Below are 16388 nucleotides of genomic sequence, written 5' to 3'. Positions count from 1 at the left end.
GATTCGACAATTCGATCTCGTCCATTTGATTGATGTTGTTGCTCGTCTGTCTCGTGGCGTCCACTACTTGCCACATTCGCGCCACAGATTAAATACACTGACAGATCAGGTACCTAAGGTCCGGGCAAGGATCAAGGGTTGATAGTCAAGGTCCTAAGTGGCAAACGTCATATTGGCAAGACGGTGCATTCCGAAATACTGTTACTGTAGGTATCGTGTGACATGAATTGCCTATCCGTTTATGCAAATCCCGACATGTCGTTTCAGATAATTTGCAACTAAAGACTTCTACCATGGCACTCAAATTCGATATCATATCAGATTTGATGTGTACAGTACTTAAAGATTCTAATGCCATCACTTGCCGGCAATAACACGGCGAATTACCATCGACCCTCGTCTAACTACCTTACCTTACTTTTACTACATTCTTTTTCGTATGACAAGCAAATGATTAAATAAATCTAGAAAGACTGTTAGAAGTATATTACTAGAGACTTGATTCTTACGCGACCTATTCTATACCTTCCAAAATGCAAACGGTTGAAGGGATACCCGTTCCCTCGAAGGGTAATCCGGAAGAAAATTTACCTGAGGTTCCGTTGCCTCCTAATAAGAGACCGCGCAAAGCAAAGGATAAGACAGGAGCTCCGCCCTCACGTTTCTCTCTCCGAGTTACCGCCGGCTGGTGGAGGTCTTTACAATGCATTGGAATGAGTTTACACTTCCTCGCTTCTCCGCGACCACCAAATCCAGACTTCGTCAAGTCGATTCCTTCTACCATATCAACCACGAAAGGTCAATTTAATCTCCAATTTTATCTACCCGAAGGTTACAACAAGGATCCAAAGAGCGACAAATGGCCAGTCGTTGTAAATTTCCATGGAGGAGGGTTCACATTGGGTAGCGCATCGGACGATGCAAGATTCGCTCGCTTCGTACTCGAGAAGTGTCACGCGGTTTTCGTATCAGTAGACTACCGATTAGCGCCAGAATTCCCATTCCCTACCGCCGTTGATGACGGAGTAGACGCATTATTATATATCATCAATAATGCAGCGAAGCTTCGACTCGATAGCAATAGGATAGCAACATCGGGGTTTTCAGCAGGCGGCAACATCGCCCTCACGGCGCCGATCCGTTTGTTCGAACATGGAAAGACTGTGGAACTTCCCGAGTATCGTATTCTCGCTGTCGCAACCTGGTATCCAATCACCGACTATACACTGACTCGTGCCGAACGCAGAGCCTCTGCGCTCCGTCCCGAAGCTACTCTCCCGCCGACCTTGACGAATCTATTTGACGCGTCGTATCTATTTCCTCCCGAATTAGACCTTGCTGATCCATGTCTATCACCCTCGAAAGCGTCGGACGAGATGTTGATCGAAGGCCTGCCTCATAATATAATATTCTATACGTGCGAATGGGATATGCTGCTACACGAAGGCGAAGAGCTTGCTCAGCGACTACAGAATCCGCCTATTTCGAAGAACGTCTTTTACACTATGATACCCGGCGTAGCACATGGATGGGATAAAGGACCAAATCCAATGAACCCCCCACAGAAGTCGGAGAAGCTGTATGGTGAATGCTGTCGCAAGCTCAAGAACATCTTTGAAGAAGACGAGGCGCATTCGATCCTTCATCTTCCCTTAAAACTACCCCCTTTACTGCAACCCAAACCCAAGGATGGGAGCAGCACAGACTGAAAGAAGCGGATTGTCTTGAGACTTTACACACCATCTGGTTTTAACGAGCCACTAAGAAGCTGATGGTCAAGTATATTATCAATATTATTGATGAACGATGCCTAACTCTATTAAACTAGATACCCTACTGTAATGAATCGTCATTCATTATTGTACGCGAAGACTGCCTGCAAGATACTAATTCTCGTAATATAACAAATTATCTCTATTGTATCTAGGATAACACCCTAAAAAATGTGATAAATTAAAACGATCATTTGAATGGCCATTAGATTGATGCATGAAATCATGAAGGTGTGCAATGTCAGATTCAAGACAAGATATCTTGAATTCCGTCGTAACGGGCCAAATCCTAAGGGTCTATGTAGATACGTCATCCCGTAGCTTTAGGTGTGGGGTAGCGCTAGGGTTTTAAGGCTAGCGTTACTCGTGCAGTACAGGGGTACATCCGTAAGTTAATAGACGCTTTTGTTGCATATCTATGTACACCTTCAGATCTTCTCCTTAATAGGTACCTAGGTAGCATGTATATATTCCTAATTGTATAATCCTACGGCATTTGCTAAACTATAGTATCCGAATTGTGCATATTATACCAAGTTGCAAGGATTAGAACCAAGCCCTGTCGGAGTTTATCTTTAAGACTGGTCAGCTAAAAGATCCTAAAGGATTACCTATCCCTGCCCAGAGGCTCAGAATCAACAACGTCATCGCTGTCCTCTGGGCTTTCGTCAGTCTTCCTATTAACCTATCAATTTTTGAGATCGATTGATAATACAATGTCTACACCCGACCCTATCAATATCATGGTGCCATTCCAAAATTCTCCAGAAATGGGATCAACTACTTCCCATAGAATTGGGACTCTATTCACAGGTAGTAAATGATCAAATGATTGTGCCAGTTCGGCTATAGACATAATAACCTAATAACCTAACAACCTCTATTGTCGCTTCTCCAGATTTCGGTAACTGATGAGTCACGATATGGCTAGCAATGACTTGGAAAATGGGAACGCCGATTTAGACCCGCCTCCAGCGTTGTCCGGTCCGGACGAGCCTCCGGATTCATCCGCTTCGTCTGCGGCCGCGAGCAAGGATCCAAGCGAGGAGCTGCCCGGCCTACCGCGACTGAACTATCAGCTCTTAGAGCACAAGAAGAAACTCTTCTTAATTGGGGGACTTCTGGTCCTCGAAGGAAGCATCTTGCCGATTGTTCTGTTCTATCCGCTATGGTACTATACGACGCTGAGACATGGTATTCGTAAGTATCCTCTACTCCGCTGCCTTATTTCCCTATATTTATATCTAGCGCTTCTATGAACGGGACATAGTGACGAGCTTACACATAGAGCCAGTTTTCGCAATTATTACTTCATTCTTTGGCATCGTCTCTGGTCTCGAGTTCGCCCATCGTTCATGGCGACTGATCCTAAAAGATGATACGTACCGGCCGCTAGACGGCAAGCGCTGGCGCTTTGACTTCACACACACGACGCTATCTATAGGCTATACAGTTATGACGGGAATTCTAATCGGCGCATCCATTCCCCATGAGCCGTTAGTCCGCCCGCTGGCCATGCCGTTACCCTTATTCTTCATCGAGGTAGGCTCTCTCGCCCTCGCTACGGGTTGGATGGAAGCCAGGAATATGCCCACCACGTGCAAGGTCAGCTCGACTCCGAAGGGAGCGCCCATACCACCTGTGCTATTGACATTCATAGAAGATGTCGTAGCTGTCGATGGCGGCGCAGGGAAGACGTATAGACAGAGAGTACTGCGTAGATATAAAGTTAGTAAACATTTCAGGACATTGATTAGGGGCCTGAACTGGTTCTGGGGTGTTGGATCCATGATTGTCGGAGTCGGGTCTTTGGTGGTTGTGTGGACTATTCCCCAAGAAATAGCGTACGGCATAGGTAAATTACAATGTCCTCCAATCCCTCGTAACCCCTTACTAACATGAAGTTCATAGGTTGGGGAGCACCATTAGCTTTTACCACTATCTGGACGTTCATCACGATAATATGGACGCGTAGGAGTCTGAGGGTCGAAAAGAAACGTTGGCTGGATGACTTGCGACGGCGGAGCAAACAGGAGAGTGAAAAGCCGTTGGATTCATGAGGCATAAACATATATTATTAGATTGTACTATTATGATACACGCATGGAATCTAGTCACGAACATAGACAACGTAAAGCAACGAGGATATATCCATTAATGATAAAACATTTTCAATACTTAAAGATGTCAAAGGACTCAATGATGTCAACTAGGTGAATGCCGACGTAAGTATGCGACAATAGTACGTATCCAGCTCATAGGACCTCCTATTTAAGCTCGAACTATAACAATTAGATACCATCAGGGGGCCTCTCAATTTAGCAACCGGGAAAAGCCATGCTCCCATAATATCAATAAGGGCTGACTCGAGTTCAAACTACTCGAAGCTATCTTCTCTGTCGTTGAGCGTATCAAGATACTAGGAATCATACATGCAAAGCAGCCATACGAAAAAAGATGATGTGAATGTAAAATTATATTTTACGTGTAATATTAAGTAATTATAGAATTAAAAATAAACACAGTCCCTCTAAATATCGGTAAAGGAGCGTGATTCATATGCAAATGCCATCTTAAAACGCCAACGCTAATGCATGATCGTAAATGAGTGAGTTTTCCGAATCCGTACCGGTGTAATGCAAACACCCCCGATTTCCTTCCTTTTCATTTAGCACGTGTAGTCGATGTGGAAGCCGTTCTTCTTGTCCTGGTCCATGAAGACGTGGCCGAAGCCGGAGAGGGTGTCGAGCGCGAGCCGGAAGTAGATCTCCGAGCTGCAGTTGACGGGGCCGATGAAGTGAGGCCAGGCGGTCTTGGACTGCTTGTCCCAGAAGGTGAAGTCGCCGTGCACAGGCTTGGCGCCCGCAGGCTCGAAGGCGGCTACGCTGGATGAGGAGACGGGCTCGCCGTAAGGGAAGCCGTTTAACTGTAGGAGGGAGACGTAGCCGCTGTCTTCGACGGTGAAGTTGCGCTCCGACTCGGCGGCTTGGTCCCAGTTGATATTGCACGTCTTGGCCTCGGACGGGATGCCCCGGAAGACAATCGCCTGTTCTACCGGTGGCTTGTTCTCCCGGGTGGAGACGTTTATGAAAGAGACGGACGGCTCCGAATGGTCAGGGTCTTCCGGGAATAGGTTGTACATAGACGGTTGCCAGACGCTACCCTTAGTCCCGTTCGGGCAAGCAGCAGCGACGAAAGAAGTGCTGGAGCTGGCGATGGAGGTGGTAGTGGTGCTAGGAGAGGCAAGAGAGGTCGTGGCAGCTGGAGGAAGAGCGCAAGGGTCCTTTTCGAAGCACCCGCGGTATCCGTTTGAGCATGAGTAGAAGACGTTGCCCGTTGGGCAGTCCCATTCGCCTCGCTTCATAAGAGGAGTCGCCATCGTGACCGCTGCGAGGCAGGCTAGAGAAGCGGCGGTCTTGGCAAATGACGACATCTTTGATGTCATTATAGATTAGAAGAAGCTGAAATAACTAGAGCTTAAAAGGTAGTTTTTATAAGCAGTAATGAGCTTCCAGGAGGAGGTAGTGATTATGAGTCAGGAGGTAGGTAGATGGTGAATATGTTATTAAAGATGTAGGATGTGTTGGAGATGGTGATAGTGATAGTAAGTCATCTTAAAGTGACAACCGATCAGAGATTTATATCTACGAGATCAACAAGCCTCGTCATGTTAGTCCCCGCAGCAAATAAACTTCTACGTACAAGGCTGGGTTGCCGACGGAGCCATAGTCGGGTCTTGGCTGCTGACCGCAAAGCGCGGCTGAGCGCAGGTTGGTGCGAGCGTGCACATCATGACCCGATGATGGGGTCGAGAGGAGACAATAAGATTAGCAGAGATGGTAGAGAGACGGGGCTAAGAGTACCTCTTACCAACGGATTCTTCTCAGTGGTCGCGATAACGATGCCGAGTGGGACTTGAACGTAGGCCCCGTCGCCCCGGATTCTACGTGGCTGTGCGGATATGTATATCCCCTCAGCTGGGCTTCCAGTTGTCCCCGTCGACGTGGCTGCAAACGCCAAGGCCATTTTATTCTTGGCATGCTCTATTAATAAATTCACCACGTGTGACCTGTTGTTACCCGTCACTGTAAGTGCATTTTGGGCTTGATATCCTCTCCTCGCATCCTTCGCTGACAGGTTGGTATGCCGATAGCCAAGACTTGTTAGGTGAAGTCTAGCTTGATATCACGTTGCGGCCTAGGACTTTTATCAAGCTATTTTCTCTTCCGTTTGCTATTGCTATTTGCCTAACCTAAGGAAACCATATTTAATCCTTACCTTGATCCTCGACGTGGCGTAGATGGATTGCATTTTCTTTTTTCTTTAAGAGTTGTTCGTAGTGTAACACGGTGGCTCACTTAGTGAATGTCTTAGAAATGCCTTGTGATACCTAGTCACCTTGGCATCAATAGTCTCGTATGACAGTGTAGTACGAAAACGTGCTACACAAATAGATACGATGTTTGCCCGTGCCACCGGGCTGGTAAACATTAAAAAGTTAGTTGGCCCCGAACGCCTAGAAATACGACTGCGGTGCTACGGTACTTCTACTCCAAATAGTGCACGTTTCCTGGGCTGGGGTCCCCTGTTGGGAAATAATATTCGAGAAATACACTCTTGTCATTATAATTCCATTGTGATTATTGTCCCTTTAGTAGCGGTGTTTACGTCTTGATTCTTTGTTAAATTTATCTCACATTCTAAGTATTGCTTTTGTACTTCCGCTCCGCCTAAGCTGACAGTCAACCCCAACAAGAATTCCATACCCAACAGCTACGATACCCACTCTCTTCAATACCAGAGCTCTGCCAAATAATTCGTGAATAAAATAGATAGAAATAATTCGGAAAGTTGGCCCGATAATCTAAGAAGAACCGGACTCTACTTGTTGTTGAGCCTTTGAGGCCCGGCTGCGAGTCCTCGAGGATATGGGATCGGGGATTTCTTCACTGGGGTCTTCATTGTTGATAGGCCGGTGGGTTCTTCTGTCGCCCCAATACTCATGATTGACAACAGCCTCGATGTCAATGCGATCTTTCGGGTCATGTTTAAACATGCGCAATAAAAGGTCAGACAGGAGCAATACTTCTTCTCTGGACATGCGAACTACCCGCTCCACTAGTTCGCCCCCCTTTTCTGTCGAGTTTTCGTTCGTGCGTTGACGTTTCGCTTCTCTTTCCTGCCTGGATTCGCTAGTATTTTCCTTCTCTAAGGACTCCTCAAGACTCGATTGTGTCTTAACTTGATTGTTGTCATTTTCATCGGACTGGAGGTCTTGGGACGCTTCTTTCGTTTCGGCCAGCGGTACCTTTTCAGGGAAGCATTGCTCGTCTCGAGATTGCTCTATTAGATCTGCAGGGATATCAGGTATCTGTAACGATGGCGAATTTGACTCTTGGCTTCTTTCATCCGAATGTTCTGACATTAGGTCTTGGTTCTCGATCCCCTGGAAATCAATTTCTAATTGGGCATTTGTGTCCACATGAGAGCTTTCGTCTCCTGAAGACCAATCCCGACCCACAGCGTCTGAACTACTAAAATCAGTGTCTGTGTTGTCCGATGAGGTATACTCTGCATCGTTCCTTTCATAGATATAACATATTTGCTCTTCACCTAATGCTGCTTGTAACGGATTTGACCAGCTAGTTCCCTCCATAAATAAATCCCTTGCTCTCTGTTCTTCATCTGGGGATAACGAAAGCGGTTTATCTGGATCGGATAATCTATCCTCGGATATTGATGTTGTGTTGCTCGAGGGCTGCTTTCCATTGGATGATATCAGGTGCCGCTTTCTGTCTCTCTCTAAATGGGCGCTTGCAACCTGTCGATATTCTACTGGTAAAGGCCCAAACCATGATTCCATCTGGCGTATCAAGGAACTGTAGTCCTCATATTCACTAAATAGTTGCGTCTGAAGTTTAACCTCATAAATCGTACACGCCAAACCCCAAATATCCTGGGGAAATCCGCTTGGGGTTTTCGTAAACAAGAGTTCTGGTCCAGCATACTGTCTATGCCACCGAGAGGGTCTTGTGGAACTTGAGTTATAAAAACTATGGGCAAAGTCGACGAGCGCTACCTGGCTGGTTCGACATTTCATTTCTAATTTGTCTAACGAAGCGGGTAGTGCTAAGTACCTAGGTCCATGAGGCGAAGGAGTCGTCCCATTCCGTGGTTGAAGAGTCTCACATTCTCGTGGCCCAAGGTACCTATAGAGCCGACTATCAGGTAATTCCATCAAACTATACTGATGTAACTGCATAAGTATGTTGCTTGGCCTTAGGTCTTATCACGTTAATATTATTTCTTATACGCTTAGGTAGTTCTTAGAGTCGGGTACCTACCTCCGTGGCAAATTCCTTTCTTATGAAGATACTGTAGTCCCTTGCTGACCTGATACGTCAAGTTTGTTAAAATATCCGGGGTATAGATTCCGGTGCCGAGAGGCGAATTCCTAAATAAGCTTGGGCCAAGGAGGTCCGAAACTAGACAAAGATGGCGACCATTAGGCCCCTGGATCCAGAAGTATTCATGCGGTATAATGATATGATTATCTTCGAGTTCTCGGTGGCTAATGTCACCGAAGGCTTTCATTATGTGAAGTTCTGGACAGTCTTCTACTGATTCGTCTGCAGTCATGACCTTGACTGACCTGTAGTACCTAGACTCTTTGTCGAAACATAGCCACACAGTAGAGCTCACGCCCCACCCGAGTTTATGAATGACATTAAATCGTTCGTTAGGTCCCAGGTTATCATTGAAATGAATTGGGTGATATCCACCCAGCCGGTACCTCTCCCTGTCTTCTACTTCCCCGGTATCTTCCACAGCTGGTTGGTATAAACGCTGAAAGGGTTTCATAGTGTCTGGAGATAAGTAATGGATGATACGATGCGACCTAGTAATGGGAAAAAGAATTACGTAGTTGCGCAAAGAATGATGGAACCAACTGCTTGGGGTCACGGGTATACATAAATTTAACCTTCCTTTGTTCACGATGTCTTGGGGTGGTGTCGGGTTGGGGTATACTTCCCAGCAGCAAATATGGGATTTGGGTAGAAAGTAAATTACTTGATAATATTTCTGTGCGTACTTGGTATATGAGCACCAATGTTTATTAGAGGGATCAGGCGTAGATGCTGGTTCTGTAAGTTTGAGTGCGAGATAGTCTGCCAGAAAGATTTATTGGAGCCCGACCATCTGTTGAGGATAAATTAGTTCTTTGTCCGCATAGTGCCCGGTTTTGGGAAAGACTGCCAATTTTTTTTAAACATGTTAAACATGAGTCTTTGTTTCTTGCATGATTTGTTCGAAGCTAAATTTGTAGTTCTACAGACCTCTCCTTCAAGAGCTTAGTTACCTGTTAAATCGCCAAAAGATAGTATGTTCTGTCAAACTCATGTATAGTGCTCTTGAGCTGTATTCAATCATCATCAACTGAGTCCGTATCATAAATGCCATACCTACCTAAGGTAGCAATGATACAGTTATTGAATCAACTGTACTTAAGCCAGGAGAAGCTTGAAACCCGGCTCAAGTATTGCAAGCTAAGGGACCACCCGGACGTGTTTTTTGTAGACATATTTAACTCTATCATTGAGCACATTTTTTTCACAATGAGACCACAAGACAATTGGACAATGAACTCATTTCTCAATTGTTACGAATGGTCCCAAATGATAATTGAATCACAGTCTTAATGTCAACCCTTATTCTCCATTGTCACCTTTATTTCTATTGGTATATATATGAAAAATATGATCTTATATAAAGTATTGCGTTGGATACCAAGTTTGAGAACACATACTAAGTATATCATAACGAGATAGAACACACAAAAATGTTATTCGACAAAGCTAAAGGACGAAAGTGGGAGCCCGGTATGGACCTTCCACGGGGAGGTAAACCGAGATTACGGATAAAGCCAGATGACCTTAAAAAATGCCCCAGAGATGGCGAAGGAACACTCGATAATCCCATGGTGATTTGGGCTGCTCGCTTGACGAAAAAACAACGACAGGAACTTACAGTCCCTGAGTTTGAGGATGAAGCAGATTTATACCGTGCGATCGATGCTAACGCCGATATAGCAAAGACAGTAGCTATAAGAAGTGGATGTACAGTTGTGTGGATAATTTGTCCAGTTCACACTAGTAAGTACGTTTATGAAAATGGCGAAAGGGTGCCGACGAAGTGGGATGATGCTGGGAACCCAACGGATTACCTCGTTGTAGAGGCCGATCCACACATGACTTTAAGACTGGGTACGAGCGAGGATGTATGTCTCCTCCATGGTCACGCTAATGTACTTGTGGATGAGAGAGGGTTTCCGACAACATTTACGACCGGCTTCCAGAGACGTTGCAATGAACGTCTCACTGACGGCGACCATAGGGTCCTTGAGCTTTTCGAGTGGACCGAGGAATCTTCAACTGAGGAATATTTCCGCCAGGCAAATGCAGACTACGAGCTCTTTAAGACATTAACTATGCGAGATGAAGGATGGGAAATCGACGATTTGGGAAACCAAGACGCCGATTATAACCCACCTGATCACATAGAGACCATACTAGAAAATGATGCTAAGTATGTACCTGTGGTAAATGAAGAAGCTGAATATATTAGCCCTGCATTTGAGGATTATATCGTCCATAACTGGAGCCCTTATCGAAGATGGCCTGGAGAACCAAGGATTGAAGGATCCATTTCTACCCGTAATTTTGGTTTCAATATTCGGCAATCTAGGTATAAGTCTCCTAACATATCCCGATATTTTAATCGGCGTCCTGAGGTTATTTGGTATTAGTAAGGACGTAGGACGTCGAGGTTGCAACATGCAATAATGATTATACTGGTTGATACGTTTAATGGGATTTAAGTTATATAAAATATCTATTAGTTTAGACTCAAGTCGTTCCAGTTTATAGCCATGTACAAAGAGCGAGGTGTTGTCAATTTAATTTATGCTTATAGCCATATGGATTGTTTTGGGAAAATAAATTTACAATTAGCTTCATTATATTCTAATGTGAGCCTGAACATTATACCTCATATGGTACCTAAGGTGCCTTTAACATAACTAGCATGACTTGAGATGACAAAAGGGGGTTAATTCATCCCTACCTAAGGTATCTTTAAGCGGCCAGTAGTTGCAAGTATACCAAGTTACAAGTCCGCTAAGTCGATAGTATGTTTCGTTAGAACCTCATGGACTATTTCATCACCATGAAATAGTCATGTATTGTGACCAATAATGCTCATTCCGTATTAGATCGAAAACTTGGGCCGCCATCGGAAAGAATTCGTAATATTACACGGCGTAGCTTAGTGGTTGCTTCTCACGATCTTGTATCTCCTCGGAGATGGAGTAGTTGATTGGCAGTGACTACCAGAAAATCATATGCAATGAAACTATATAGTACTATTGAAGGCCGACACAGGAAAGCCAATATGACTCACTTAATCCCCATGGTCTGCCGAGGTTTATTACCGAAACTCTAGTGCTTGACATTGAAGATCCCTGCCTGCAACATTAGTAGATGAACTAAGTAGGTAGGTATGAATATAAAAGGAGCGAGCATCCCAAGAGTCTCCTCGAGGTACTATATGCTTAAGCAGAACCAATTCATTACCCACCATGCCTAACTTCCCCGAGATCGAGACAACGCTAGCCTCCGTAGAGGCCAGTCCTCAAATCCTCCAGGTCCTTCGCGACTTGCATACAAAGGCCCTTTCCGAAACCCCCTTTTTAGGTGGGAATGGGCCGACAACAGGGGCTTTAGACAGGTTTGTGGCTCTTGATCCCGACAAGTGCGCATTAGTCTATCTTCTCCTCCGATCTACCCAGGCGCGTTTCGTCGTTGAAGTTGGGACATCTTTTGGCTTGAGCACTATATATCTCGCGTTGGCCGTAGGACAGAATGCCGGACTACAAGGCTCTGATGGAAAGGTCATCGCGACGGAGAATGAGCCCATTAAGGCAGCGAAAGCCCGAGAGCATTGGAAGGCCGCTGGAAACGAGATCGAGAAGTGGATTGAACTAAGAGAGGGCGATCTTCGTGAAACTCTCAAGACGCATTTGCCTGAGAAAATCGACTTTCTACTGCTGGACAGTGAGTTTCCTCATCACTTTAACGTGGAGTTATCTGTTTTACGATAGGACGAGCTAATATGAAGAAGTCTGGACTCCCCTAGCGCTACCAACCTTGGTCCTTGTGCACCCACGATTAAAGGTTGGCGCAATGGTCGTTGCTGATAACACTATTGTGGCGGCGGATGGATACAAGGACTTGGTTAGCTACCTAGAAGACCCTGCCAACGGATTTAAGATGACAACAGCCCCTTTTTCCGGGGGTCTTCTCATTGCGGTATACGTGGGGAAGAGAAACTCGTAATCGGTTGTCGATGCTTTGGGCATCATTTCCGACTTTACCGGTCTTTTTACTTCATCAGCCGATATATTCTTGGGGTGCTGACGGTGAGAAGGGTTATTCTCACCTGGATTAGCCCAGGAAGAGGCGATCCCTGGATCTCTGGCCCAGTGAGACATCCAGGATAAAGAGGTTCCAGCTAAGTTCATAGTTTTTTGTACTTCCACAGAATTCTCTTTTCACTTCTCGCTCGCATTCTCACAACAATGGCTTGCATGAATACGAGTTGTCTTAGTATGCATTGAAAGGCTAATATTAGCCTCCTATTTACGTCGTCGTAGCACCTATCGTGTTTCGATATATACAGCGTCGAGACTAGCTATAGTATATGGTAAAATAACCCTATTGTAATCCAACTTGGCGCTGCCTTTTAAATCCATAACGCCATGTCAAAGACTTGTTACCCAAAGGACGCCGTAGAGAACCAAAACCCCTAACCACTTGCTAAGGTTCTTTAAATCAAGACAATTTACCTATCAACCACATACACCATATATAATCGTCAACACTTAACTTATGCATAACCAATCATCATCCGCAGCTTTATGAACTGCCCTACTCATATCCGCGCCGCTGCCCACGAGAGTTTGGATCATGGCTTCGCCTCTCTTGACTACGTCTTTGTCTTCGTGCTTCCCTTGCTCTGTGTTCTTCGTATCGTGGAAGAGGTGGAGTTATTACATCGTATTCACCCGACGAGGATTCGACTCGTCCCTCTTCATAGTCCATGAGGTGATGGTTGTTCCGTAAAGGTGGTGGGGTCTGAACCCCCTTAGGACCCCTTGGCACTTGAACTGCCTTATATGTCCCTTTTCTAAAGCTTCCCATCCAGAATCCGGATGGGTGTGGCAGATGCGTTAGGACAAGAACAACGAAATAACTGATTGTAATCGTTGGCAACATCCAGGAGCTTCCGTAGAATGCCGTGCGCCTGTCGCCTCTGAATACAGCATCTTGGTTGGCTACTACTAGAGTAAGAAGTGCCAGGACGATGGAAATCGAAATGCAGACGAGAGTTCTGAGAATATTGAAAGGCGTCCATCCTCTTCGTTTAGAGATGATGTGCATAATAGTTAAAATGAGCAGGACAATGCCAGCGCATGCAAAAGCATAAATATACTGATATTCATCACGTCAGCTACCTTAATATGGAAGGGGGGGTGATACTGGTAAGGTAGAAAACAACTTACAACTAATCTAAACCTTTTGGCGACCGCTACCGCTGCTTCAGATTGCCAGAACTCGGGCTTGGGGCCATCCTCTTCCCCTTCAGCTGGATCAATTTCAAAAGCATTGTAGACAGCATTGAGCATCGTGTTCATCAAGTCTATCAGATCGTTTTGGTAATGAGCCAGCGTCGAATTATCCGGGTGGGAATCCTCTTTCCAGAATGAGTTGGGCATATCGGCAATGTGCTCCAGAGTTTCATTCACGGAATCCATCGTTTCAAGGACATCAGCGGGTTGGTATTTCTCAAGGAACGGTTGAATCACGCTCGCAAGCTTTTCGGAAACCTCTTCGGACGTCATGTCTACGAACTGGGTCTGAAGATTGACTACCTTTGAGAGAGCTGCGTTGGAAGTTTCGAGGATACGGGCCCAGACAATAAACTGGTTTGCGCCTTCAACAAGAAGGGTAAGGGCGATATGGAAGGGTAAATGCACCGCTGTCCTGTAAGATCATGGGTGTTAGAAAATGTCGAAAGGTTGATTGAAATATAGCGATATGCTTACCATAAGACTTGATGCCGTCTGGACATTGAATGTTCGTCATGCATCCAGTCGAAGTAAAGCTGGAAAATGATGTATATCAATGCAGTACCAGCGGCAACGAGACCGATGAGAGTCGAACCTTGGCATGTTAGTTATAGAAAAAGTACCTAAGTAGGGTAATAACACGTACTCCACATCGAGTAACTGGAATCCTTGAGGTAAGTATCTTTCACCAAGAGAGTAATACTCTTGGCCAGAATTATACAACCTGCCATGTACGTTAGCGGCGCTCTTGTTCAGGGGCGGGTAAGCATACCTTCTCCGAGAATGACTAGGGTGAGGAGGTTTAACCTCTCACCCAGATGTGTACCAAGGAATGTTAGAACATGGGACAACTGGGAGATGCGTAGGTGAAGAGCCATCTCGACACCACCACCAATATACCAGACGAGGAAAACACGACTCGTCTTGCCTAAGTTATACCTAAACGAGACACCGAAGTATATCGCAGCGGCGATGAAATGGAGAACGGCGGTGATGAACATAGCACGTTTGCCGTGGGCATACTTGCGAATCTGGAACGTGACCATCCCGTACTGCAAAGCAAGGACGAAACGAGAAACGGCAAGGAACAGCGACATCGCCCTAAATACTGATACAATCTGGTCGTTTGGGTCGAAGGCGGCTCCAATCTCGGCAAATCCTATCATGACCCCTAAGTGAATAGCCTTGCAGCAGCGTTCCCACACGCTGTCGGCAGTGAACCGTACGTCGTAGAGGGTAGTTAATAGCCATGTTGTCCATAAGAGACTAGACGCTGTGTGAGACGAAGTTCCGACGCACGAATTACCAAGCTTAACTTACACGATGTATCCGATAAAAGACAAGAACTTCGATATGTCCGAGATGTCATGTTTCTATGCCAATAATTAATACGGCAACGTGGTTTGGGATATATGAAAACTCACGCTAGTGAAGACATTCAGATTGGCTACAAACCACAAGTCGTAGAATAGCTAGTTAGGTCAAATGTCAATAATAGAAAACTAATGGGAGCACGGGCCTAGGCGAACCTCAAAATTTGTAGCTGAGTGAGTCTAGTATATGTTAGTCCTGCTCAAGCAGAAAAGACGTATGAGCCAAGAAAGCTCACCTTGAGGAATTTCGGTGTATGATGCCTCCCCTTTTCAGGACTTGACTCTTCCGTGTCATCGTAAGAGCGAGAGTGAGAATGGTGATGGTGATGCTGCGTAGGAATAACTCGGTGACCAGCGTCCTCGGCCTCCACCACTCGGGAACCCACTAACTGCAACCGTCGGCTGGCGTAGTCAAGATCGTGATGGGACATCTCGGAATTGCAACAAGCTTTTTTTGAGATCCTACTTAGCTAGTCGACGATCGTCTCCCACGATCGCAGAAGATAGGAATGCTGTGGATGCACAAACCAAGTCGAAGCCAAGAACGGCGGCTCTCCGCAAGTTATATGTTCAGGCCAACGACCCAGCTCTGCGCTGGTGCCCAGCCTATGGGGCAGTGTTCCGCCTGCGTCTCGCCCCATCCAAGTTGCGTATCCAGTTTTTTAGCATATATCCCTTGTAGGTATTATGCTGCGTTGTCGTCCTTATGCTTCAGTAAAGACTAGGGGCCTCATAAAAGAAAATTCTTCACACGGCTCATCAGAACCCATGCATAGCTACCTACATTATAACATTATACCTTAACACAACTAAGATATGCGCTCCAACAGCCATACACTAACACGAAGGAGGGAGTACATAGCAAGATTATCATAGCTGGCATATAGGGCTGATAGTTGGGCTCGGCAGAGCTTGGCTAAACCCATGTCCACGCATGTTTTCATGACAGGGGTTAGACGTTTCCGTGGTGATAGCTGGCGCCACCGGTTGGCCAATTCTGACATTGGTTAGCGTGAACTGACCTATCAACTCGAACCCGCAGGTTGCCTATTGTTGCACACGCAACATGAAGACTTCTTTAGGCAATACAACCATGTATTTGGGTATGAAAAAAAGGTTGAAAAGACATCGTCTACAGGCTGGCGTTTGATCCCACGAAAACCCCCTTGTCTGCTGATGCAAGCCGATGTGCCTCGTACAACCGAGGCGAACTCAGTCTATTTTGATTGGCGGTGTAGGACATTAGGGGCTGGCATATCTGCATGGCACTCTCATGTTCTTAAGATTATATTCATATGTATGTGTAGTACGGGATTTGCCATTTTAACCTAACGACTCAACTTCATTATCTACCAATAACCATCTGTGCGAATCCATGGTTTCTCGGATATGAATTCATGACAGACTCCCATTATTGGATGGCAAGAGAGAAGGCATCCAAGGCAGAACGTAACCAATGACTGTTCTTCAACCAGCGCTCGAGAATCGACCATACGGATTCGAAGTGATATCGTATCAAGAATTGCATGCCATTAAAAGACTGACGGGCGCGCCGAA

General features: G+C 45.6%; 8 protein-coding genes across 8 annotated transcripts; 4 read left to right on the top strand and 4 right to left on the bottom strand.

Annotated features, from left to right (window-relative positions):
* The first annotated feature begins 128 nt into the window (after positions 1 to 128).
* Positions 129 to 1960, top strand: F4817DRAFT_327756 (alpha/beta-hydrolase). The gene has a single exon (XM_049302083.1). It carries the CDS (start codon positions 534 to 536, stop codon positions 1707 to 1709), a length of 1176 nt encoding a protein of 391 aa, XP_049162178.1. The 5' UTR covers positions 129 to 533; the 3' UTR covers positions 1710 to 1960.
* A 735-nt stretch (positions 1961 to 2695) lies between these two features.
* On the top strand, positions 2696 to 3832 carry F4817DRAFT_356725 (uncharacterized protein; the record flags this gene model as incomplete). The annotated part of the gene is made up of 3 exons (XM_049305825.1): positions 2696 to 2972; positions 3067 to 3627; positions 3684 to 3832. 3 exons carry the CDS (start codon positions 2696 to 2698, stop codon positions 3830 to 3832), a joined length of 987 nt encoding a protein of 328 aa, XP_049162177.1.
* Positions 3833 to 4230: 398 nt separating this feature from the next.
* F4817DRAFT_327752 (uncharacterized protein) lies at positions 4231 to 5824 on the bottom strand. Its single transcript, XM_049302082.1, has 2 exons — positions 5475 to 5824; positions 4231 to 5205 (listed from the first exon to the last, which is right to left on the bottom strand). The coding sequence occupies exon 2, from the start codon at positions 5203 to 5205 to the stop codon at positions 4441 to 4443; it is 765 nt and encodes a 254-aa protein (XP_049162176.1). The 5' UTR covers positions 5475 to 5824; the 3' UTR covers positions 4231 to 4440.
* A 487-nt stretch (positions 5825 to 6311) lies between these two features.
* F4817DRAFT_327749 (uncharacterized protein) lies at positions 6312 to 7463 on the bottom strand. Its single transcript, XM_049302081.1, has one exon. The coding sequence runs from the start codon at positions 7426 to 7428 to the stop codon at positions 6637 to 6639; it is 792 nt and encodes a 263-aa protein (XP_049162175.1). The 5' UTR covers positions 7429 to 7463; the 3' UTR covers positions 6312 to 6636.
* A 518-nt stretch (positions 7464 to 7981) lies between these two features.
* On the bottom strand, positions 7982 to 8679 carry F4817DRAFT_368523 (kinase-like domain-containing protein). Its single transcript, XM_049307252.1, has one exon. It carries the CDS (start codon positions 8631 to 8633, stop codon positions 8088 to 8090), a length of 546 nt encoding a protein of 181 aa, XP_049162174.1. The 5' UTR covers positions 8634 to 8679; the 3' UTR covers positions 7982 to 8087.
* Positions 8680 to 9612: 933 nt separating this feature from the next.
* On the top strand, positions 9613 to 10578 carry F4817DRAFT_356723 (uncharacterized protein; the record flags this gene model as incomplete). Its single annotated transcript, XM_049305824.1, has 1 exon — positions 9613 to 10578. The coding sequence occupies one exon, from the start codon at positions 9613 to 9615 to the stop codon at positions 10576 to 10578; it is 966 nt and encodes a 321-aa protein (XP_049162173.1).
* Positions 10579 to 11252: 674 nt separating this feature from the next.
* On the top strand, positions 11253 to 12413 carry F4817DRAFT_327748 (S-adenosyl-L-methionine-dependent methyltransferase). The gene is made up of 2 exons (XM_049302080.1): positions 11253 to 11884; positions 11952 to 12413. The coding sequence occupies exons 1-2, from the start codon at positions 11410 to 11412 to the stop codon at positions 12164 to 12166; spliced, it is 690 nt and encodes a 229-aa protein (XP_049162172.1). The 5' UTR covers positions 11253 to 11409; the 3' UTR covers positions 12167 to 12413.
* On the bottom strand, positions 12414 to 15712 carry F4817DRAFT_327747 (uncharacterized protein). The gene is made up of 9 exons (XM_049302079.1): positions 15068 to 15712; positions 14988 to 15011; positions 14883 to 14930; positions 14779 to 14831; positions 14231 to 14724; positions 14105 to 14182; positions 13936 to 14053; positions 13393 to 13873; positions 12414 to 13321 (listed from the first exon to the last, which is right to left on the bottom strand). Exons 1-9 carry the CDS (start codon positions 15260 to 15262, stop codon positions 12758 to 12760), a joined length of 2055 nt encoding a protein of 684 aa, XP_049162171.1. The 5' UTR covers positions 15263 to 15712; the 3' UTR covers positions 12414 to 12757.
* Positions 15713 to 16388: the final 676 nt, after the last annotated feature.

The sequence above is a fragment of the Daldinia loculata genome (genome assembly GCF_022478755.1).
Source record: "Daldinia loculata strain CBS 113971 unplaced genomic scaffold F4817scaffold_7, whole genome shotgun sequence".
NCBI classification, from domain to species: Eukaryota; Fungi; Ascomycota; class Sordariomycetes; order Xylariales; family Hypoxylaceae; genus Daldinia; species Daldinia loculata.
The sequence above is the reverse complement of the archived record's forward strand: the minus strand, read 5'-3'. Positions and strand labels throughout refer to the sequence as shown.

What these genes read in the sequence shown, in the direction of transcription:
- F4817DRAFT_327756 (XM_049302083.1), top strand. Translation starts at nt 534, where the DNA reads ATGCAAACGGTTGAAGGGATACCCGTTCCCTCGAAGGGTAATCCGGAA.
- F4817DRAFT_327748 (XM_049302080.1), top strand. Translation starts at nt 11,410, where the DNA reads ATGCCTAACTTCCCCGAGATCGAGACAACGCTAGCCTCCGTAGAGGCC. An exon ending in CGACTTTCTACTGCTGGACA is followed by an intron (nt 11,885 to 11,951) that starts GTGAGTTTCCTC and finishes AATATGAAGAAG; the next exon opens with TCTGGACTCCCCTAGCGCTA.
- F4817DRAFT_327747 (XM_049302079.1), bottom strand. Translation starts at nt 15,262, where the DNA reads ATGTCCCATCACGATCTTGACTACGCCAGCCGACGGTTGCAGTTAGTG. An exon ending in ATACACCGAAATTCCTCAAG is followed by an intron (nt 15,012 to 15,067) that starts GTGAGCTTTCTT and finishes AACATATACTAG; the next exon opens with ACTCACTCAGCTACAAATTT. An exon ending in ACTCAGCTACAAATTTTGAG is followed by an intron (nt 14,931 to 14,987) that starts GTTCGCCTAGGC and finishes TGACCTAACTAG; the next exon opens with CTATTCTACGACTTGTGGTT.
- F4817DRAFT_327749 (XM_049302081.1), bottom strand. Translation starts at nt 7,428, where the DNA reads ATGGAGGGAACTAGCTGGTCAAATCCGTTACAAGCAGCATTAGGTGAA.
- F4817DRAFT_327752 (XM_049302082.1), bottom strand. Translation starts at nt 5,205, where the DNA reads ATGTCGTCATTTGCCAAGACCGCCGCTTCTCTAGCCTGCCTCGCAGCG.
- F4817DRAFT_368523 (XM_049307252.1), bottom strand. Translation starts at nt 8,633, where the DNA reads ATGAAACCCTTTCAGCGTTTATACCAACCAGCTGTGGAAGATACCGGG.